This window comes from Aquarana catesbeiana, linkage group LG02 (assembly GCF_042186555.1).
Source record: "Aquarana catesbeiana isolate 2022-GZ linkage group LG02, ASM4218655v1, whole genome shotgun sequence".
Lineage (NCBI taxonomy): Eukaryota > Metazoa > Chordata > Amphibia > Anura > Ranidae > Aquarana > Aquarana catesbeiana.
Window position 1 is genome coordinate 55,295,846 of NC_133325.1, and position 23,956 is coordinate 55,319,801.

The following is a 23,956-nucleotide window of genomic DNA, read 5'->3' on the forward strand; positions in this document are numbered from 1 at the left end:
AGCATGACAATGAACCAAAACATACTGCCAAGGCAACAAAGGGGTAGCTCAAGAAGAAGCACATTTATAGTCATGAAGTGGCCTAGCCAGTCTCCAGACCCTAATCCTATAGAAAATGTATGGAGGGAGCTGAAACTTTGAGTTGCCAAGCGTCAGCCAATACACCTTAAGGATTTAGAGAAGATCTGTAAAGAAGAGAGTGGACCAAAATCCCTCCTGAGATGTGTGCAAACCTGGTTACCAGCTACAAGAAACCTCTTACCTCTGTGCTTGCCAACAAGAGTTTCTCCACCAAGTACTAAGTCATGTTTTGCTTGGGGATACTTATTTTACTCACTGAACTGCAACGCAATTTATAACATTTGTATCATGTTGTGTTTTTTTCTGGATTTTTGGTTGATATTCTGTCTCTATCATTTAAAATACACCTAGGATAAAAATTATAGACCCTTCATTTCTTTGTAAAAGGGAAAACCTACAAAATCTGCAGGGGGTCAAATAATTAATTTTCCACACTGTATAGACTGTCTAAGGGACAATGATCACTAGGACAAATAGGGTGAATCTCCCTAATGGGAACAGCAAAAATAAATAAAATAAAAACTACACTAACGAAATAATAAAAAGTATTTGCTTTAGGTACATTTTAATTATCCTGTGATCTGTATTACAGTACTACCTTGGATTAGGAGCATAATCCGTTCCAGAAGAATGCTTGTAATCCAAAGCACTCGTATATCGAAGCGAGTTTCCCCATAGGAATAAATGGAAACTCAGATAATTCGTTCCACAGCCACTGCTTGTGTATGCTGTACTGCATGTGGCCAGAGGTGGGGGGGGGGGGGGGGGGGCGCCGGAGACACTCAGAAACACTCGGAGAAACTCGGAGACGTTGTGTTTCAGAGTGTCTCAGAGCGGCTCCGATGCCCCCACACCTCTGGCCAAATGCGGTACTGTACACCCCAGAGGCTTGAATTCTGCTCGTCTTATGAGACAACGCTCGCAAACCGAGTCAGGATTTAAAAAAAAAAAAAAATTTGCGAGACGCTTGTGAAACCGTATTACTCACAGTCCGGGGTATTACTGTATATCATTTTTAACATTTGGCACATCATCGTAAAAGCCACCTGCATTGCTGAGAACCAGTATAAATAGATACAGAATCTGTATTTCAAGGATCTTTGGTAAAGGAAGGAAACATCATACAGAACAGCCTAAAACCACCATGTATATATAAAGGAAACGTTTGTTTTATTTTCCTTTGTGCCCGAGAGTCTTGTGAGGACAAGACACTCAGAATTATGACGTGTCATAGAAAGGTCACACATCGCTGAGCACAATCTGCAGACACAGCACAAACGACATCCATAAGAAAATACCGCAATGATAAGAAATGGCTAACATATGCTATCTTATAACAAATGGCTTCCCACTGTGCAGCCATGGATTGGTGGCTTTCTTGGGAGGATTCCAAGGTCTTCAAGGCCAAGCGGAAGTTTTTCCTGCACCGTATTCTGAGAGCCTGTACAAAAATGCCACGCTGCCTCAGCAGGGTCCACGTTATGTCCTGCAAAAGTGTACACTTTCCTGTCCATTCTGAGGTCTCCCTGCAGATGATCCCTTCCACATTACAGTGCCTTATTCTGCATTGTTTTAATTCGTAGAGGCAGCCATCTTGGTGAAGGCAGGGCTTTTCTTCCTCACATCAGAGCCTCCAGCAAAGAGAACAGTGATCAGCACAGTAGTGACATCCCCAAATCTCCTGAGACTAGCAATCAGAGCCAGCAGTGCCTTAGATCTCACACTGCTGATATACAGCTATGAGATTGTAGGTACAGGGAGTGCCTAGGCACACTCACACACCAGGAAGCACACAGCAATTTTTTCAGGAATTCCAGACGAAAAGATGCAATTTTCATATTACTACATAAAAGGTCCAAATTACCATTTCTAGATGTTCCCTATAAGATAGCAAATCAGTCTTATAGTGATTTTATTATCAGAGCCCAGTACAGTTGTCCAGCCAGTCCCACATATGTAAAGAACCATCATTTGCGGCCGATATGAGAGTCCTTTCTTTCCATGGGTGCCAAGTGTGACAGGTGACCCGGGGGACGCGGCCGTCCTCGCACACCCCCATGACAGAGTGGCCTCTGTGAGTGAATAGCGCATCTCTCTCTTTGACATCATTATCCCAGGATTGTGTGTCATAGATCTGTACAGTTCCATCAAATCCTGCAGCAGGAGGAAGAGAGACAGATGTACACAGGATGGAAGATGTTCAATAATGCATCAGCAATTGCATGAGGATTAACAAAACGGAAAAACTGCTCATTACACTGCATCAGGAAAGTATTCACAGCGCTTCACTTTTTCCACATATTGTTATGTTACAGTCTTATTCCAAAATGGATTAAATTCAGTATTTTCCTCAAAATTCTACAAATAATACCCCATAACGACAACGTGAAAGAAGTTGGTTTGAAATCTTTGCAAATTTATACAAAAAAAAAATTCCCATGTACATAAGTATTCACAGCCTTTGCCATGACACTCAAAATTGAGCTCAGGTGCATCCTGTTTTTTACTGATCATCCTTGAGATGTTTCTACAACTTAATTGGAGTCCACCTGTAGTAAATTCAGTTGATTGGACGTGATTTGGAAAGGCACACACCTGTCTTTATAAGGTCCCACAGTTAACAGTGCATGTCAGAGAACAAACAAAACCATGAGGGCCAAGGAATTGTCTTTAGACCTCTGAGACAGGATTGTATGGAGGCACAGATCTGGGGAAGGGTACAGAAAAATTTCTGCAGCATTGAAGGTCCCAATGAGCACGGTGACCTCCATTGTCCGTAAATGGAAGAAGTTTGGAACCACCAGGACTCTTCCTAGAACAGGCCGCCCAGCCAAACTGAGCGATCGGGGGAGAAGGACCTTAGTCAAGAAGTTGACCAAGAACCTGATGGTCCCTCTGACAGAGCTCCAGCATTTCTCTGTGGAGAAAGGAGAACCTTCCAGAAGAACAACCATCTCTGCAGCACTCCACCAATCAGGCCTGTATGGTAGAGTGGCCAGGCGGAAGCCACTCCTCAGTAAAAGACACATGACAACCTGCCTGGAGTTTACCAAAAGGCACCTGAAGGACTCTCAGACCATGAGAAACAAAATTCTCTGGTCTGATGAAACACAGATTGAACTTATTGGCCTGAATTGCAAGCATCATGTCTGGAGGAAACCAGGCACCGTTCATCACCTGCCCAATACTATCTCTACAGTGAAGCATGGTGGTGGCAGCATCATGCTGTGGGGATGTTTTTCAGTGGCAGGAACTGGGAGACTAGTCAGGATTGAGGGACAGATGAATGCAGCAATGTACAGAGACATCCTTGATAAAATCCTGCTCTGGACCTCAGGTGAAGGTTCATCTTCCAACAGGTCAACGACCCTAAGCATACAACCAAGATAACAAAGGAGTGGCTACGGGGCACAACTCTGTGAATGTCATTGAGTGGCCCAGCCAGAGACCAGACTTGAACTCGATTGAACATCTCTGGAGAGAGCTGAAAAATGGCTGTGCACCGACGCTCCTCATCCAACCTGATGGAGCTTGAGAGGTCCTGCGAAAAAGAATGGGAGAAACTGCCCAAAAATAGGTATGTCAAGCTTGTAGCATTATACTTAAAAAGACTTGAGGCTGTAATTGGTGCCAAAGGTGCTCCACCAAAAGTATTGAGCAAAGGCTGTGATTAAAGGAGTTGTAAAGGAAGAAGGCGTTTTATCTTAATGCATTCTAAAAAAAAAAACCTGTGTGTAGCAGACTCCCCAGCACCCCCTAATTACTTACCTGAGCCCCTTCTCTCTCCAGCGATGTCCACGAATGTCTAAACCATCAGGGACACTCCTCCTGATTGGCTGAGACACAGCAGCGGCGCCATTGGCTCTCGCGGGTGTCAAAGTCAGTCAGCCAAACAGGGAAGAAAGGGGGTGTAGCCAGGTCGGGGGTCCATGTCTGAATGGATACACGGAGCTCTGACTCGGCTCGAGTGCCCCCATAGAAAGCTGCTGGCTGTGGAGGCACTCGATAGGAGGGAGGGGCCAGGAGCAGTAAAGAGGGACCCGAGAAGGAGGATCTGGGCTGCTCTGTTCAAAACCAACTGCACAGAGTATAACTTTTTTTTTTTAAATAACAAACACGAGATGTTACAATCACTTTAATTATGTACATGGGATTTTTTCCCTTTATTTTTTAATAAATTTGCAAAGATTTCAAAACAAACTTCTTTCGCGTTATCATTTTGTTTATAAAAATTTGAGGAAAATAATGAATTTAATGCATTTTGGAACAAGGCTGTAACATAACAAAATGTGGAAAAAGTGAAGCGCTGCGAATACTTTCCGGATGCACTGTATCTGCTGCACTATCAAGCAGTATTAAACCCTCTGCATTTTCAATGCAACACATTGGAGCACAATAAAGTATACATTCCCCAGTATACTCTTTGTTAAAATTCTTACCCCAGCACTTGCAGTTTACAATGCTACTGGTTCTTGTTCTTCTCAGGGAAGAGTTAACAGTGGACAGTGCAGTCTGGGGTCCGTCTGCTAGCTTGCACGAGGGAGGATCAGGGGAGTACACTGCTATTCTTTTGAAGCACTAGGGGAGTCCCTGCCTACTAGTATGGCTCCATAGGATGCTGCAAGAAAAAGGAGCCACCCTGAAACGGGAAACCTGGGGCAGCAATTATGGCATCAGTTTTATTTGGAACTTAAGCAAGGAATAAAGGAGAAGTATGGCCAAAGCTTTTTTAGTCATACGTCTCCTGTGGGTCACAGGAGTGCAAAACTAGGTGCACTCCTGTGTCTTACAGGAGAAGTATGTCTAAAAGAGCTTTGCCCATACTTCTTTAATCCAGATTCAGCTAAAGCCCGCTGATGTCCTATAGTCAGTTTGGACTCTGCAGGAATCTGACAATAATTTCAGGATCCACTCAGATGCCTGACTGGCAGTTGGTTCAGCCCCTTAACGTGCCACTGAAAGCCTGGGTTGGCCACTCCCCCCAGCCACAGTCCAGCCCTCAGGGCAGAGCACAGAGCGGCGACTAGCAGTCACCGCTCTGTGCTCAGAGTAGACCCAAGAACTGAGCGATCAGCTGTCTTTGATCGCTTATTTCTCAGTGTAGAGCCGGTGGGGGACAGTTGCAGCTCGGATCAATGCTGCAGCCATCTAGGGGAGTATATATGTTGTTTTTTTAGGATCCCGCGCTTCTGTTTTAAAAAGCTGTATGCTCATAAGTTTACATACCCTGGCAGAATTTATGACTTCTTGGCCATATTTCAGAGAATATGAATGATAACACAAAAACGTTTCTTTCACTCATGGTTAGTGTTTGGCTGAAGCCATTTATTATCAATCAACTGTGTTTACTCTTTTTAAATCCTAATCACAACAGAAACTACCCAAATGACCCTGATCAAAAGTTTACATACCCCAGTTCTTAATACCGTGTATTGCCCCCTTTAACATCAATGACAGCTTGAAGTCTTTTGTGGTATTTGTGGATGAGGCTCTTTATCTTCTCAGATGGTAAAGCTGCCCATTCCTCTTGGAAAAAGCCCTCCAGTTCCTATAAATTCTTGGGCTGTCTTGCATGAACTGCACATTTGAGATCTCCCCAGAGTGGCTCAATGATATTCAGGTCAGGAGACTGAGATGGCCACTCCAGAACCTTCACTTTATTCTGCTGTAGCCAATGACAGGTCGACTTGGCCTTGTGTTTTAGATCATTGTCATTCTGGAATGTCCAAGTACGTCCTAGGCACAGCTTCCTGGCTGATGAATGCAAATGTTCCTCCAGTATTTTTTGATAACATACTGCATTTATCTTGCCATCAATTTTGACCAAATTTTCTGTGCCTTTGTAGCTCACACATCCGAAAAACATCAGCGATCCACCTCCGTGTTTCACAGTAGGAATGGTGTACCTTTCATCATAGGCCTTGTTGACTCCTCTCCAAATGTAGCGTTTATGGTTGCAGCCAAAAAGCTACATTTTGGTCTCATCACTCCAAATGACTTTGTGCCAGAAGGTTTGAGGCTTGTCTCTGTGCTGTTTGGCGTATTGTAAGTGGGATACTTTGTGGCATTTCCGTAGTAATGGCTTTTTTCTGGCGACTTGACCATGCAGCCCATCTTTCTTCAAGTGCCTCCTTATTGTGCATCTTGAAACAGCCACACCACATGTTTTCAGAGAGTCCTGTATTTCACCTGAAGTTATTTGTGGGTGTTTCTTTGCATCCCAAACAAATTTCCTGGCAGTTGTGGCTGAAATTCTAGTTAGTCTACCTGACCGTGGTTTGGTTTCAACAGAACTCCTAATTTTCCACTTCTTGATTAGAGTTTGAACACTGCTGATTGGCATTCTCAATTCCTTGGATATCTTTTTATATCCCTTTCCCGTTTTATACAGTTCAACTACGTTTTCCCGCAGATCCTTTTGACAATTCTTTTGCTTTCCCCATGACTCAGAATCCAGAAACGTCAGTGCAGCACTGGATGAAAGATGCAAGGGTCTGTCAGGAGTCCAGAAACTCATTGACCTTTTATACACACACACTAATTACATGCAAACAAATCACAGGTGAGGATGGTTACCTTTATTAGCCATTCAAACACCTTTGTGTCAACTTGTGTGCATGTTATCAGGCCAAAATCACCAGGGTATGTAAACTTTTGATTAGGGTCATTTGGGAAATTTCTGTTGTGATTATGATTTAAAAAGAGTAAACACAGTTGATTGATAATAAATGGCTTCAGCCAAACACTAACCATGAGTGAAAGAAAAGTTTTTGTGTTATCATTCATATTCTCTGAAAAATGGCCAAGAAATCATAAATTCTAAAATATAAAAACTGCGCTAATAGAAAAAAGATATGTATATATAAAAGCTGCGGTTATAAGTGTGGCACACCAAAACAGAATATAGAAAATAAAAAACCGCGCTATAGATCTAAAGATCCTATATAAAAAGTCCAGCAATCACAAATCCCAAGTAGATGAAGTGAGAATCTTTAAAATTCAAGTCCTGTAGGTGAGTAATCAAGTGAAAACATATGAAGGTTGTGCGCTTACCAGAAGTAAGCCAAAATAGAGCGAGTGGCTTAAAACCCAGCCGAGGCCTCTGGAAATCGACCACAAGTGGAATAGAGTCAAACTCCAACAGTGGGGGCAGATCCGTCAAGGATTATCCAAAAATATATGAGAAAAAAAACATAGCATAATACTGATAGCACAACAAATGAAAAAAAAGGGAAAGAGGAAAAACAGCACACCACCAAACAAAAATCATATATAATCATAAACCACATCCAGTGCCTCAACACAAATCGGATAGGTAAGTGGGTGCCATGCAATCATGCAATGAGTGAAAAAAACCACTAATTGTGTGTAGGTAGAGCCTTACAAATAATCTGCTTACCAGATACTTCAAGGCTGGTAAACATATAACCATCACCAGGTGAACGATATGGAAAAAAATCCCTCTGGGTGCAACAAGTGACTTATAGAATCTGCTTACCAGATATCTAATAAGAATAGGCAGGTTCAATGGGCTAAAATCCACACACCATAGGGAATGATACAAGGTAAGAAGTTCCGCATACCAGGTGAAAGTTCTGCTTACCAGATGTCAGATATAGGCAGGCAGATAAACTCATACACAGAGCAAAGTCCCGGCAGGAAGAGTGTAGATACGTCCTGGTAATCCTGACTTACACTCGGCAGTGCGGAATAATAGAAGAAAGGATAACAAACGTTGCCGGCCGGCACAAATAGCAAAGCTCCCGTCTTCAACAGGGGGACGTGGTGACGTCAGCACGTCCCTCCCAGACGCGTTTCGCAGCCCCCATTGAGAACGTCAACGTATGACGAAACGCGTCTGGGAGGGACGTGCTGACGTCACCACGTCGCCCTGTTGAGGACGGGAGCTTTGCTATTTGTGCCGGCCGGCAACGTTTGTTATCCTTTCTTCTATTATTCCGCACTGCCGAGTGTAAGTCAGGATTACCAGGACGTATCTACACTCTTCCTGCCGGGACTTTGCTCTGTGTATGAGTTTATCTGCCTGCCTATATCTGACATCTGGTAAGCAGAACTTTCACCTGGTATGCGGAACTTCTTACCTTGTATCATTCCCTATGGTGTGTGGATTTTAGCCCATTGAACCTGCCTATTCTTATTAGATATCTGGTAAGCAGATTCTATAAGTCACTTGTTGCACCCAGAGGGATTTTTTTCCATATCGTTCACCTGGTGATGGTTATATGTTTACCAGCCTTGAAGTATCTGGTAAGCAGATTATTTGTAAGGCTCTACCTACACACAATTAGTGGTTTTTTTCACTCATTGCATGATTGCATGGCACCCACTTACCTATCCGATTTGTGTTGAGGCACTGGATGTGGTTTATGATTATATATGGTTTTTGTTTGGTGGTGTGCTGTTTTTCCTCTTTCCCTTTTTTTTCATTTGTTGTGCTATCAGTATTATGCTATGTTTTTTTTCTCATATATTTTTGGATAATCCTTGACGGATCTGCCCCCACTGTTGGAGTTTGACTCTATTCCACTTGTGGTCGATTTCCAGAGGCCTCGGCTGGGTTTTAAGCCACTCGCTCTATTTTGGCTTACTTCTGGTAAGCGCACAACCTTCATATGTTTTCACTTGATTACTCACCTACAGGACTTGAATTTTAAAGATTCTCACGTCATCTACTTGGGATTTGTGATTGCTGGACTTTTTATATAGGATCTTTAGATCTATAGCGCGGTTTTTTATTTTCTATAATCATAAATTCTGCCAGAGTATGTAAACTTATGAGAATAACTGTATATATGAGTAAATCAGCTATGGCAAACCCAGGGTAGCTTTTTTGACCACTTGAATCAACAATAAAGTGGACAAAATGTCCTCTTTACATAGATACCCCACAAAGTATAAAAAAAAAAAAAGACAGACACATGTCCAGTTCACACACCAAGCTCTCTCATACCTGATATAGAGACGCAGTTATCCAGCCTAGGTGCCCAGTTGAGGCACGTAAAGGTCTCCGGCATAGACGGCTCAGAAATTCTTCCTCTTGCACATTTCAGAGGCACCCCGAGGTCCCGGGAGTCTGTAATGGTGATATGGCCCTCAGAGGAAAGGCTGGCAATACCCCGATGTCCTGGTTTTACTGTTGCAATCCAATGGCTGCTACAGGGGGCAGAAAGGGCCAAACTTCCCTCGCTGGCAATCCCAATTTGTCGGACATCAACAAGTATCAGTCTCCCACTCAGACCGCACATCAAGAAAGTGTTCTCATCCAGAAAGGAGAGAGAGCCAAGCCCCTCACTGCCTGATGTAGCTGAAGGACAAAAGGAAACAAACATTTTTATTACCAACACTGGCTTAGGTATCAGCAAGCAAATTATTCCAAAGAGGACCTAACTCTGCTTCCCTTCACCTTCTTACAAAACCTTTTATGTAGCTGCTGGCAGAAGAGTGCTGAGGAATACTATAAAGCATGGGTGCAAAACCTGTGGCCCTCCAGCTGTTGTGGAACTACAAATTCCACGAGGAATTGCAAAGGCTGATAGTTGCAAGAATGGCTGCCAAAGGAAGAGGCATGATGGGACATGTAGTTCTGCAACAGCTGGAGAGCCACAGGTTGAGCACCCTTGCTATAAAGTGTCACTTGAGTGACAGCTCTGAGTCTGCTGACATCACATCCAATATGGCGGCACCTAGTGGTAGTCACAGGGCTTTTGGATGTCTACATAAGAAAGGCTTTTACAGGTAAATAACAAATGTTAAATGCACTTCTAATCGGCCATCTGTGGGCCCGGGACTGGCATGGCAGGGTAGAGGGGAGGGAGAAGTCCCCTATGTCATGATTTTTTGGCGATAGGTTCTCTTTAAGGAGACATGCAGGGTCTAAAAGACTTTGCCTGTTTCCCCTGTGCTCCACTCAACGTAATGCAGTGCAGACTGCATTACATTCTTTCCTGGCCATGCTGGCCAGGGAAACCATCAACGGGGACCCAACCAGCGGAGGTGATGCTTGCAGAGCAGCCTTGTGTGTCAAGCCAGGGACCGAGCAGGCCAGTGGGGTGAATCTTGAGAGGTATCTTGAGTGCCAAGCTAGGGTTCTAGCAGAGAGGCGGGGGTGACACTTGAGGACGATACTACCGTGAAGATTGGAGGAGCTGAAGGGATTCAGTGGCAGCGAATCAGTGGGTCTAGTGAGAGACCGGGAGCTCAGTGGGCTGAAGAACTACAAGGAGTGATTGTAGTGGAAGTGAAAGATGCAGAGGTGTGTCCACTCTACTCCCTCCCCTCTACCCTGAGGCGCCCGCTATGCCAGTCCCGGGCACGCAGATGAGCAAAGCTGAGCTGGTATACATAGCAGGGGGGCACTTTACCCGCCTGTGTGAAAGCAATCAGGCGGCAGCAGAGATACCTAAATAATTCCCATGACATGTGAGCCATGCTGCTTGCCTGGAGCAGGGCTAAATGTAGAAAAAAAACCTGCCCGAGGCCTGTTACTGCATGTCACGGGCATCAGGCAATACAAATTGTGCATCCCTTCAACACTGAATGGGCTTACAAAAGCCCAGGCCCCAGGACGCAATTTCTAGTCGCCATGGTGCCTGGTATTTGTCGAGCCCTGGAGGCATAGTAAGTTTCTTTTGCATTAAAAATTCCCTACCTACCTGTATGCATGCACAGTTCAGTGTACAATGTTGGCAATGCCAAAATGACTGAAATACCACATATCCCACAATGAAAATGGCTGAAGATCAGCACCCGGAAGCTGACCTGTGGGGAGCTCCGGGATACCACAGTGCTACAGAGAAGAGGATTACAGTTTTGCTTTAAAAAAAAAGAAAAAAAAAATCTGACGTTTAGTTTTAAAGCAAAACTAAATTGAAATACACACATTTCTCAAACTGCCAGTCAGGCAGGTGATTCAGGGCGTTCCTGGTTCAGCAATGCAACGGTTGTTCTCCTCAAGACCCTGCCAGTAACAGCATTTCCTGTTGCAGGCCGACAATGCCAAGATGCTATTTCACACTTAGCAGCAGACCAGAATTCAACTGAAGACGCACACACACTGCAGGCTGACAACACTACTGCTAATTGTGGGTAGTGTTGTCAACCTGCAACAGGAAGTACTGGTTCTGGCAGAATAAAGAAAAAAAAAAAAAAACTTACCAAAAAAACGACTTCATTAGGAAATCTGTATACAGTAAGACATGCCGCAAAACCTACTGAATAATACACTTATTTTGCAATTGAAAACTAAAAAAATAAATCAATAATATTGCAGTCAGAAAGCCCACCAATACTATTTACAAAACCACCAAACCTATTGTCCCTATTGTAACCATGCCCAATGCAACTATAAACTCAATAAGGAAGCAGTAAGCAAGGATCCCGTGCACAGCAACCGGATTTCACTACAGTCAAATAGATGAAAGATGGCTGCCGATTGGTCACCATGGGTCAATAATAATCCTGAACCTGTGGTGGTACCTACCCAGTGTATATATTTGCTTATTGGACTCAATCTCTGTGATCTGGACGTTGTTGATGTGAGATCCATGAAGAACTTGAGGAGTTGCTGCGGCCGTTGTGGCTATTTTTGTCCACGTGTCCTTCCCGACATCCGACTGAATGGTACTTGTGGGTTTAATGACATCTACAATTACACAAATATAAGGTTTAACCACTTAAGGACCGGGCCTATTTTTCAAACTTGTTGTTTACAAGTTAAAATATTTTTTATTTGCTAGAAATTTACTTAGAACCCCCAAATATATATATATATATATATATATATATATATATATATCTCTCTCTATCTCTAGAGATATATATATCTATATATATCTATCTATCTATATCTAGAGATAGATAGATATAGATATAGATATAGATCTATATAGATATAGATATATATAGATATATATCTATATCTATATAGATATATATCTATATATATATTTTATTTTTTTTCCAGACACCCTAGAGCAGTGATGGCGAACCTTGGCACTCCAGATGTTTCTGAACTACATTTCCCATGATGCTCATGCACTCTGCAGTGTAGTTGAGCATCATGGGAAATGTATTTCCAAAACATCTGGGGTGCCAAGGTTCGCCACCACTGCCCTAGAGAATAAAGTGGCGGTCGTTGCAAAACTTTATGTCATACTGTATTTGCGCAGCGGTCTTATAAGCAAAATTTTTTTTGGAAAAAATACACTTTTTTTGAACTGAAAAATAGGACAACAGTAAAGTTAACCCAAATTTTTTTTTTTATATTGTGAAAGATAATGTTACACCGAGTAAATTGATACCCAACATGTCACGCTTTAAAACTGCTGGAACGGCGACAAACTTTGACCCTTAAAAATCTCCATAGGCGACGTTTAAAAATTTCTACAGGTTACTAGTTTTGAGTTACAGAGGAGGTCTAGTGCTAGAATTATTGCTCTCGCTCTAACGATCGTGGCGATACCTCATGTGTGGTTTGAACACCGTTTTCATATGTGGGGGCGCAACTTTTTTTTCATTTTTTACTTTTACGCTGTCCTTTTGAAAAAATGGTTTTGGGTCACTTTTATTCCTATTACAAGGAATGTAAAAATCCCTTATAATAGAGAAAAAGCATGACAGGACCTCTTTAATGTGAGATCTGGGGTCAAAAAGACTTCAGGATCTCACATTTACACTTAAATGCAATAAAAATAAAAAAAAGTCTTTTTTTTTTGCAAAAAAAAAAAAAAATGACCCTCTAACACCATTGGGCGGAAGTGAGGTTTGACGTTGCTTCCATCATCCAATGGTATGGAGCCGAGCGGGGGCCATCTTTCCCTCACTCGGCATCCAGCCTCACAGGGCAGAGGACGCGATTGTCTCCGCCGCTATCGATGGCTCATTTATTTTGTCTGTTGCTACTTTACAGTAAAAAAAAAAAAAAATTAAGACTGTGCAAGCCTTTTGTTTTGTATTTAATGGATTCTAAATATTCAGTTATGTTTTAACCAGTTTAGCTCTCACACATTTATACCGCCTAATGACTCATTTTTACATTTGTGATATAAGCCTGCTTATTTGACAATAACGTTCTCATAACTTACAATATAAAAATCCCAACTATGGCACTACCTGCCTGGAGTTTGCATGTCCTCCCTGTGCTTGCGTGGGTTTCCTCCGGGTACTCCGGTTTCCTCCCACACTACAAAGACATGCTGGTAGGTTAATTGGCTTCTGTCTAAATTGGCCCTAGTATGTATATGTATGAATGCGAGTTAGGGACCTTAGATTGTAAATTTATTCAATGAATCCAAGCTCTGCAAGCTGAGATAACATGCACTGCATTGATGTATTCACAGAATTTCACAGTAACCATGAGATAAAACAAAGTTCAGGAATATTCCTTTATCCCATTGTTTTGTAAATCTATGTACACTACAAACTGTATGATTCAATCGGTTCTGATATTGCTTTTTTACTAACCTGACAGCTTATTATTCTAAATAGGAAACCTTCATTTGGTTTGCAAATATTAAAGATTCTAACTACCAGCAAGAATAAGTCCTTACATTTAAAGAGCACCTGTCATTTCAGATCCATCATGGCATCGCCTGTTAGCGGGCATCCACTCACCTGCTGCCGCCACGTCCCTCACCTTGTTGTGTCACTGCCACATCACCAGCCGTCCCATTAAAGTGAATGGGACTGTCGGTGAGTCAACAGCGGGTCAGAGGAGGAGCCACTGCGGGACAGAGATGACAGTCGCTCTTTAAAAACTATGATTTAAATTGAGTTGATTTAAATCAAATTCACCCTGCTACAAAGTATTGTAAAGGTTTTTAGGTTTTTACAAATGAAATGGCTTTTTTTCCCCACAGCTTGCACATTTTTTTAAGTGACCCTTAAAAATTATTGTAAAAACAAACTAAGAATAACAGAAGATTAAATATTAAATTGTTTAAAGATAGAAATAAAAAACAGTAATAAAGCCTAAATAAGGTTACATTAGGCCATAAACATTGCTGCTATTTACGCAACTGTGTTGATAGATTATATATATATATATATATATATATATATATATATATATATATATATATATATACATACACACGCGTCGGAAGCGCATGCGCAGAACAGCGGAGACGCCGTTTTTCAATGTTTTCCGCCGACGCAGCCTCCCGTTCGTAAGTAGGAGTCGTTCGCAAGTCAGAGTTTCGTAACTCGGGGACCTCCTGTATATATATATATATATATAATTTATTACACACACAGTGCTGTAAAAAACTTTGCCCCCTTTCTGATTTTTTTTTGCATATTTCTCACACTTAAAGTGGTTGTAAACGCACTAAAAGAAAAAAAAAACCTGCATGACAAAGGCATAATGAGCTAGTATACATAGCATACTAGCTCATTATGAAATACTTGCCTTAGATTGAAGACCCCTGCAGCGGTCCCTGTACACAGCTCCGGCCAGCGACATTTCTCTCCGGAATTACTTCCGGGTATCGCGGGCTGTGGCGCTGTGATTGGCCGGAGCCACAATGACGTCACTCCCGCGCATGCGTGCAGGAGCCGCCGGTAACGGCACACTAGCTGAAGCAACGGCATGATGCTTCAGTGTGCATGTGCCAATGACGTTGGCACATGCGGATATAGGGCATATCTCCTAAACCTGGGTAGCTACAGGTAAGCCTTATTGTAGGCTTACCTGTAGTAAAAAGTGGATTGTAATGCCGTGTACACACGAGCGGACTTCTCGTCCGCCTGAACTCCGAAGGACTTTTCGACGGAGTTCCGACAGAGTTCGGACGAAACGGACTTGCCTACACACGATCCCACCCAAGTCTGATTGTTTCGAACGTGATGACGTACGACCGGACCAAAATAAGGAAGTTCATAGCCAGTAGTCAATAGCTGCCCTTGCGTCATTTTCGGTCCGTCGGACTAGCATACAGACGAACGTTTTTTTTCGATAGGAATCGAGTCCGTCGGAAAGATTTGAAACATGTTCTATTTCTAGGTTCGTCGGAATTTTCGACAGAAAAGGTCCGATGAAGGTCTGATGAAGCCCACACACGATCAGAATGTCCGACGGAATTGTTCCGTCTGACTTTTTCTGCCGGAAAGTCCGCTCGTGTGTATGCGGCATAAGGGTTTACACAACCACTTTAAATGATTCAGATCCAAAACACAACAGCAAGTCCACCTCCAAATGGTTCACACAAAGCAAAATTTAGGTTTTGGAGTGGCCTAGTCAAAGCTCGGACTTAAATCCAATTGACATGCTGTATCGTGACCTTACACAGGCCGTTCATGCAGGAAAACCCTCCAATGTGGCTGAGTTAAAACAATTCTGCAAAGAAGAGTGGGCCAAAATTGCTCCACAGCGATGTGAAAGACTCCTTGCCAGTTACCGCAAACGCTTGATTGCAAGAATTGCCGACAAGGATGGCACAACCAGTTATTAGGTTTAGGGGGCAATTACATTTTCACATAAAGCCAGGCAGGTTTGGGCAGCTTTTTTGCCTAAATTAAACCATCATTTAAAAACTGCATTTTGTATCTAATCGGGTGCAAATAGCGTGTGCGTGTTATACGCCAATACTTCAATTTTAGCTGCCTCGAGGGGGATAGGGAGGGGGGTGGGACGAGCGCCGTCAGGTTACATACAGTGAGAATCCTCTGTTTACTTGGCGGCCTCTGTAATAAGAAGTCCCATCTCCTGGGCCGCCATCGGACTACTGTTCTGTCTATCACAGGAGATTCTCACTGTATGTAATCTGTCGGCGCTCGTCCCGCCCCCCTCCCTGTCCCCTCTAGGCTGCAGATGGGCATCGATCAGTCTGCACTGATGGCATTGGCGAGGCTGCTGCATTGATGGCAATGGCGAGGCTGCTGCATTGATGGCAATGGCGAGGCTGCTGCATTGATGGCAATGGCGAGGCTGCTGCATTGAAGGCAATGGCGAGGCTGCTGCATTGAAGGCAATGGCGAGGCTGCTGCATTGAAGGCAATGGCGAGGCTGCTGCATTGATGGCAATGGCGAGGCTGCTGCATTGATGGCAATGGCGAGGCTGCTGCATTGATGGCAATGGCGAGGCTGCTGCATTGATGGCAATGGCGAGGCTGCTGCATTGATGGCAATGGCGAGGCTGCTGCATTGATGGCAATGGCGAGGCTGCTGCATTGATGGCAATGGTGAGGCTGCTGCATTGATGGCAATGGTGAGGCTGCTGCATTGATGGCAATGGTGAGGCTGCTGCATTGATGGCAATGGTGAGGCTGCTGCATTGATGGCAATGGTGAGGCTGCTGCATTGATGGCAATGGTGAGGCTGCTGCATTGATGGCAATGGTGAGGTTGCTGCATTGAGGGCACTTGTGAGGCTGCAGATGGGCATTGATCAGGCTGCATTGATGGCAATGGTGAGGCTGCAGATGGGCACTGACCCTTATTTTGCTTCAAAGTTCCTTATTTAAAATGTAAGGTTTTTTCCTGAAACTTCCCTCTTAAAATAAATGTGCGTGTTATACGCCGATAAATACGGTATATATATCTATATATATCTATATCTATATATATATATATATATCTCTATAGATATATAGATATATCTATATGGATATATCTATATCTATATATCTATAGAGATATATATATACATATGTGTGTTCTGTGTGACATTTTAACATGTACTAGTATCAAGGCTACCTGCCAAAACGCGTTAGCCCGTTTTTACTCACCATCATGTAACCAATAAAGCATTTGCAAGGATGTTTGGAGTTGCCGGCTCTATCATTCGTTTTATCTTCTATGTACACTAGGTGTTCAGGAACCAGGGAGGCACAGGTGCAGCTGTACTGAGTAGTACTCACGGTTAGGCCTCTATACTTTCTGAGACATATGCTCGGAACACAGAAGCATCACATAAAAAAAAGAAGAAGAAATCTTTGCCAAAAATCACTATAATGTTTATGTTCCTGAAAGGGGAAAATGGGAAGTTCTGCTTTTTTCTTCTCCTTCTCTTTTTTTTCTGAAATAGGGAGTAGTGGGTACTTATTTCTTGCAGGTACCTGCTCCCACTTGGATAGCCTAGGTGGCCCAAGGAGAAGTTCAGCCACCCCCCCCTGGCATGCAACCTCCTGGGACACGTCACGTCAATGGGGGTTTATTCACAAGCGCAGCTCACGTCTGCACTGTAGGGAACTGGCTATGAAGCCACATGTAGTCACAGCCAGCTTCCCACATCCAAGATGGCGGCACCAAGGACCTGAAGACCAATGAAGAACCAGCCCGGGTGAGGACAGCGTTGGATCCCTGGACTGGTAAGTGTTTATTAAAAATCAGGAGCAACTATTTTTTATAAATAAGCTACTAGTGCAACCTGCCAGTCAGCAACTGATTCTTATTGGTGGTGGCAATATTCTGCAGGCTCCAAGAGCCTCTGCACTGTTGCCACCACACTATGCATGCTCCCATCATCTATATAATAAGCCATGTCTATATACCAGTTCACTGTGGAGGATATTGAAGTAGAATAGTAAAGTATCGAACCAGGCAGAACTTCAGCAATGCAGGTTTATTAACAGCTGATAACATACAGGTTTATGTTCAAAGTATTACAAAATACAGATCTAATTTATACAGTTTCTTACAAGCAAGCATATTAGATATAAATATTCTTATCCTCTAACCAAATTTAAACAATTGTGAATTGTTCTCACCTTGAACCAGAATGGGTCTTTACTGCCAATTCTTGGGAACCTCTCACCTGATAGGGACCAGCCGACCTGACGGTGGTCTGGTCCCCTCACAGAGTTCTGGGTTCCAGCTCGACCAAGTTCTTGAGGGAAATTCACCTGAGACCACATTCTGGAACAAGTTAAGAAGTCTTCTCTGACTCGTACGAGGAGACAAGTTATGGACAGATACTTGCCCATTGGTTCTGACCTCTATGACCCGTGCAATAGGGCAGCATACATAGAGTTCAGCCTTATGAGCTCCTATCTGACTTGTCCGAGGGGACAAGTTAGGACAGATACTTGCCCATTGGTTCTGACCTCTATGACCCGTGCAATAGGGCAGCATACATAGAGTTCAGCCTTATGAGCTCCTATCTGACTTGTCTGTCTAACAATTGTAGAGCTTGCATTTATATACCCTTTTACAAGTCTTATCTTAACATATCTCTTACATATGATTGGTCGCTAAGATCTACGTCAAAGTAACCAACCATAAATCTGACACCTGTTCTACAACCAGATAAACTTAATTATTCCCAAAATTCCTATATGTTCATTAAAGTGATTTATAACTGTTTTTGTCCAATTAAACCAGTCTGGCACCCAGCTGTGTTATCAAACTCTCCTTATCTTGATAAGATTTAACTAGCTTCAAGGATTTGCAGATTTACAACTTTGAGATAATTAACTTTCAATAACCCCACCAGATGTTTTATATGTTTCACTATATGCATGTATTTTAACAGTTTTAATGAGGGCACAAGCAGACCTTTGTTTGACCCTGTCAAACTTAATTAATGTTCTGTACATAACTTTCCTGTATTCCACCTAATTATTTTAACCACCTGTTTTCTTATCTGTCTGAGACAATTCTATATTACTTGAATCTATTCTAATGAACTTTCACCCAGTAGACTATCTTAATACATTTTCGAGAACACCTGTTTACAAGTACTTGTCATAAAGCAGAGGTCATTTAAAGTTCAACACTTAAAAATGAAGACTTTCTAAATCTGGAAAACACAGTATACATTATTAAAGATTAATAATTGTTGCTTTACTTATTGAATAATAATATTGATAACACCACTACTATATAATAATATGAATAATAATAATAATAATAATAATAATAATAATTATCAATAAAATACATGCAAATCAATATGAATCATATGAAATACATTGGCTAATATGAGATTCTACAACAATATCCCCTAACTGGCTATGTCACTATGGCCCAGGATGGGAGTGGGGCTAAGACACAGGGGGTCACATGTATTGTGACATCGCCTCCGCTTTTTTAGGCCCTTCCACCAGGCCATGCAAAGTGCATTGGAGCCACCAGTGAAGGATCTGATCCTCTGAAAGGCACTGAAGGGCGTATCATATCCTTGACCTACAGCTCCATTCCGCTTTGAATGGCCTGGGGGTGGGCCTGAAAGCTGATGCCATGTCACAGGACATGTGATCCGCTCCGGCCTAGAACTGCCTCCAGCCCAGGACATGCTGTAGTGAAAAAAAGGTCACATTACCCCAATATGAGCTAAAAAAGTTATCTAGTTCTTATATTCCTCAAGCATTTCCTAAGTAAATGAATGGCTGGTGGAATGCCATATCATTTAGATGCAGGGGTACTCTCAGGGGTTATTACAACTTTAACTCCAGGTCATTGATTTCAAACACTGAAACAAGATAGTCAGAATGGCAGCCAAGTAACTAGCAGTTTTAGTAGAAGAGGACACCGGAAGAAGTCTTTTCTTTTACAATAGGTTCCTTTGAAGTAATATTTCTGTAAACAATACATTTTGATTGAAAGTTATTAATTAGCAATAAAGTAATATTTCTAAATATGACATTTTAGGTCTTTGGTATACTTCCTGTAGGTCTCCTTCAGTAACAGTTTTCCTAAGTGTATAGCACTTCTGGATTGACCTTGCAACAAAGATGCTGGAGTATTGTGATGGAGACCAAGAAAAAAGGCTTTTCCTTCAGGAAACACAAAGCTGAGATGCCATTTCCAGGCTAGATTTACCAACAGAGGGAACATTCGGTCTTGAATCTACGAGTTCTAAGAGGAAGTGTTCTGTATATGTTTCAAACACTCTTCTCACTACTTTGCAGAAGAGCTCAATGCAGAAAATCACGCAAAGTCTAAGCCTAGTACTGTGTAATGTTAAAGCAACCCTGACTCTAACAAAAAAAAACAAAAAACAAACACATACCCAGCAAAGATATACACGTAAAAGAAACCCAGATGCCTGCGTTTCTGAAACCTGCTCTAACGCTTTAAGATGGTCTCCCCAAAGTCTACTGGAAAGCCAAAACACCAATCTCCTAGTTCTCACTGGTTCCTCCTGCTGATCCTCCTGTCTCGTGTAATGAGCAGAGGTGGAGGGATTGACCAGTAAATGTAGCAGGTGACCCAAGAGATGGGCTCTCCTGCAGCACACTTCAGAGGAAGATTATACAAAAATGGAGCAAAGTATCTTGGCACATTGATGGGGAAACTGTATATTTTATATTTCCTTATTATTGTTGGTTCATATTGTGGCTCACTAATGAATTTTAAGCATCCTAATCTTGGTCAAGGAACCATATAAGGTCATATGTATTGTTTTATCTTACTGATGTAAAGCTTGAGGAATGCAGGATGACCGAGCCCACTGTCCCCCTTAAGAGGTGATATCACTGTCCAAACAACTTTGGTCATTTATTCAAATACTGGCCGGTACCTACCACAGCCCAAACTGGAATAGGCTAGTCTCGTAACAGAGCTGCCATTGGGCACGCATCTGTCAGATTACTTGGCCATGCTGTATGAAAAGCCGGGGGACTCCATGGCGAAAACAGCATCTTTAGTTTTCTTGTTATATTTTCTAATATTATCTGTATCTGTCATTACTTTTAAAAAAATTTTATACTTTTAAGTATTTGTGTGATCTGCACATATCGAATAAAAACCCTCAAAGAACTTAAACTAACAATCATGTGACCGTCATACAACACATGGTAAGCTGGAAAGTTAAGGCTCGCCACTGGTTTCTCCAATCTTCACTCTGTTTAAGAGCTACAGCTGGCTGAAAGTAGTATTAGGCCCTCACTGCAATATTAATGCTTCCTTTTGGTGCATTGTAGTTATTATAAAGTTATTTTGCAGTATTTGACCTCAAAAGGCACACAGTACTGTTTCTGACCTCCTCCTTTTCTCTGGGTGCCTATCTGTGATGCTTCCCCAAACATCCAGTGAGTCATGTATGTATGTATGTATGTATGTGTGTGTATATATATATATATATATATACACACACCGTATTTATCGGCGTATAACACGCACCCTTTTCCCCTTAAAATCAGGGAGAAATCGTGGGTGCGTGTTATACGCGGATCCCTGCTCTCTCTGAGGGGAAGAGGAGCGAGCGCCGCCGAAATAGACCTAGCTGAGTACCGTGTACTCGGCTAGGCTCGGCTCCGCCCGCAGTCACGCCCAGTCCCGCCTCCTAGTCTTTACACCCCCCCCCCGGGACGGGGCAGGACAGGGTATGATTGCGAGAAGAGCTTTGAGGAGCCTAATACACAGGACATCCGGCTCTGTGTATCTCGGCTGCGCTAAAATTTAAAAAACTATCTTGCTGCAATTTTGGGCAAGCCTGCAGATGGACACTGGGTAAGGCTGCAGATGGACACTGATAAGGCTGCCTTGATGGGCATTTAATATGTAAGTTTTTTCCTTAACCGCTTCAGCCCCAGATAAGCGTTTATTGATTCGTTTGCGCAAAAGTTATAGCGTTTACAAAATAGGGGATAGTTTAATGGCATTTTATTAATAATTTTTTTTTCAACTAGTAATGGCGGCAATCAGCGATTTTTATTGTGACTGCGACGTTATGGCGGACACATCGGAAATTTTTGACACATTTTTGGGACCATTGTCATTTATACAGCAATCAGTGCTATAAAAATGCATTGATTCCTGTATAAATGACACTGGCAGTGAAGGGGTTAACCACTAGGGGGCGGGGAGGGGTTAAGTATGTCCTAGGGAGTGATCTCTAACTGTCAGGGAGATAGGCTGTGTGTGACACGTCACTGATCTCTGCTCCGATATGACAGGGAGCAGAGATCCAGTGACACTTGTCACTAGGCAGAACGAGGAGATGCTGTTTACAACGGCATCTCCCCGTTCGTCCTCTCCGTGAGGCGATCGCGATATGCCTGCGGCGATCGAGTCCGCGGGACCCCCGACCCGACTCACGGAGATCGCGGCAGGCGCGCGCGCACACGGCGGCAGATTCAAAGTAACGTACGGGTACGTTACTTTGCGCAGCCGTGCCACTCTGCCCACGTATATCTACAGGAGCCGGTCGGGAACCGGTTAAACTTCCCTCCTAAACTTGGGGTGCGCGTTATACGCCGATAAATACGGGTATATATATATATATATATATATATATATATATATATATATATATATTTATTTATTTTTTTTTAAAGTGAAAGTATACAAAACATTGTAGCATTGGCACGTGCTTTTTACACCACTTTTAAAACTGTAGAGACTGCAGCATATAAACATTTTGGAAGGTCAACAAGTTCTGAGACTATGCAACCCCCACACCTAGCACCAACAGCAAAGCTGGCCATACACTGAGCGAGTTTCAGACAGTTCCTAATGAAGACAATTTTGTTATAGGTCCCTTTCAACAGAGAAAGTCCCAAACCAGTGATCTGAATCCAACTTATGCCAAGGGCTTATTTTCTCAGAGAATAGTTGCAGGAACTCAACTCTCCCAAGTCAACCCTTGTCTTCGCCCCCTACCCACCTCCAAGCAACATCCATTGTTTCCACCCCTACCTACCTACCTCCCCAGTACCACCTTTTTTTTCAGTATCATTTTGTGGTGCTTAGTAATCTGTATGGAATTTGGTAATTATAATAAGAAAAGCAGTAAAATGGATCCCAGCCAGCAACAATAGCCCCCCCCCCCCCCCCTGCCACCCAAGCAAAGAGATTCCCCCAGCAACAATAGATTGCTTGCAACGAAATACCATCTCACAACAGACCCCCCCCCAAAAACAAGAGACCCCACCAGCAACAATAGACCTTCCAGAAGCCAGCATTATTAGACCTTCCAGAAGCCAGCATTATTAGACCATCCAGCAGCCAGCATTATTAGACCATCCAGCAGCCAGCATTAATAGATCTTCCAGGAGCCAACAATAGACCCCTCCTCAACAGTAGATGGCTTCCAGCAACAATTGACCCCTCCCTCAACAGTAAATTCTCCAAACAATAAGCCCCCCCCCTCCCCAGCAACAATAGACCCCTCCCTCAACAATACATTACCCCAAGCAGCCAGCAATAATAGACCCCTCCCTCAACAATACATTACCCCAAGCAGCCAGCAATAATAGACCCCTCCCTCAACAGTAGCTCCCTCTCAGGAACAATTGACCCACTAGCAACATAAGATGGGGGGGTCCTTATGTTGCTAGTGGGTCAATGGTTTCTGGGGGTGCAGCAACAATATTCAGTGCTGGAACTGCGTTCCCACAAAAAAAAAAATCCCCGCTTTATGCCCATTATTTATTTACCTTTGTCCTCTGCTCCTATCTGCCAGACCTGCACTAGTCCTGAAGCTGGGCCACTTGTAAGAAGCAGACTGGGAAAAAAAAAAAGGCAAGTCACTCAATGTGATTAGAAAAAAGATATGCACCAATCAGCATTCAACTGCACAGTTCATATTTTATTGTCCTAGACAGGTCTGGAATTAAAAGCTGTGAAATCTGAAATTTGTGAATTGGGTCTTTAGTATTTACATGTGGGAGACCCAGCAAAGGTTCCTGGCGATTAGCTATGGGAGGCAGCCCCACTGAAAGGAATGGGAGGCTGACAGCCAATAGCAGCCACATGCATATAATCACTCAAGGAACGATTACATGCAAACAGTCTGCACCCAGAGCCGATCATTCACAGATAATCGCTCCTAATCAGTGCAACGCCGACTTTGCAGCACCGCACCAATTTACAAAACTAGTTGATACTTTTTGCATCTTCGGGGGCAACTTCAATAGACATCCGTGCATGAACCCGCACAGATGTCTTTCAAGGGAGAGAAAAATATCACCAC

At 42.9% G+C, this 23,956-nt stretch overlaps 1 protein-coding gene across 1 annotated transcript in view; it reads right to left on the reverse strand.

The window, feature by feature from the left end:
* Window positions 1-1,228: 1,228 nt before the first annotated feature.
* The window catches only part of WDR73 (WD repeat domain 73), a 48,660-nt gene continuing 25,932 nt past the window's right edge, over window positions 1,229-23,956 (reverse strand). The window contains exons 5-8 of the mRNA XM_073612924.1: window positions 23,421-23,488; window positions 11,582-11,743; window positions 9,053-9,406; window positions 1,229-2,235 (exon numbers count right to left, since the gene is read on the reverse strand). Of these exons, the coding sequence (XP_073469025.1) occupies window positions 2,000-2,235; window positions 9,053-9,406; window positions 11,582-11,743; window positions 23,421-23,488 (820 nt within the window). The 3' untranslated portion in view covers window positions 1,229-1,999. The remainder of the gene's footprint in view (window positions 2,236-9,052; window positions 9,407-11,581; window positions 11,744-23,420; window positions 23,489-23,956) is intronic.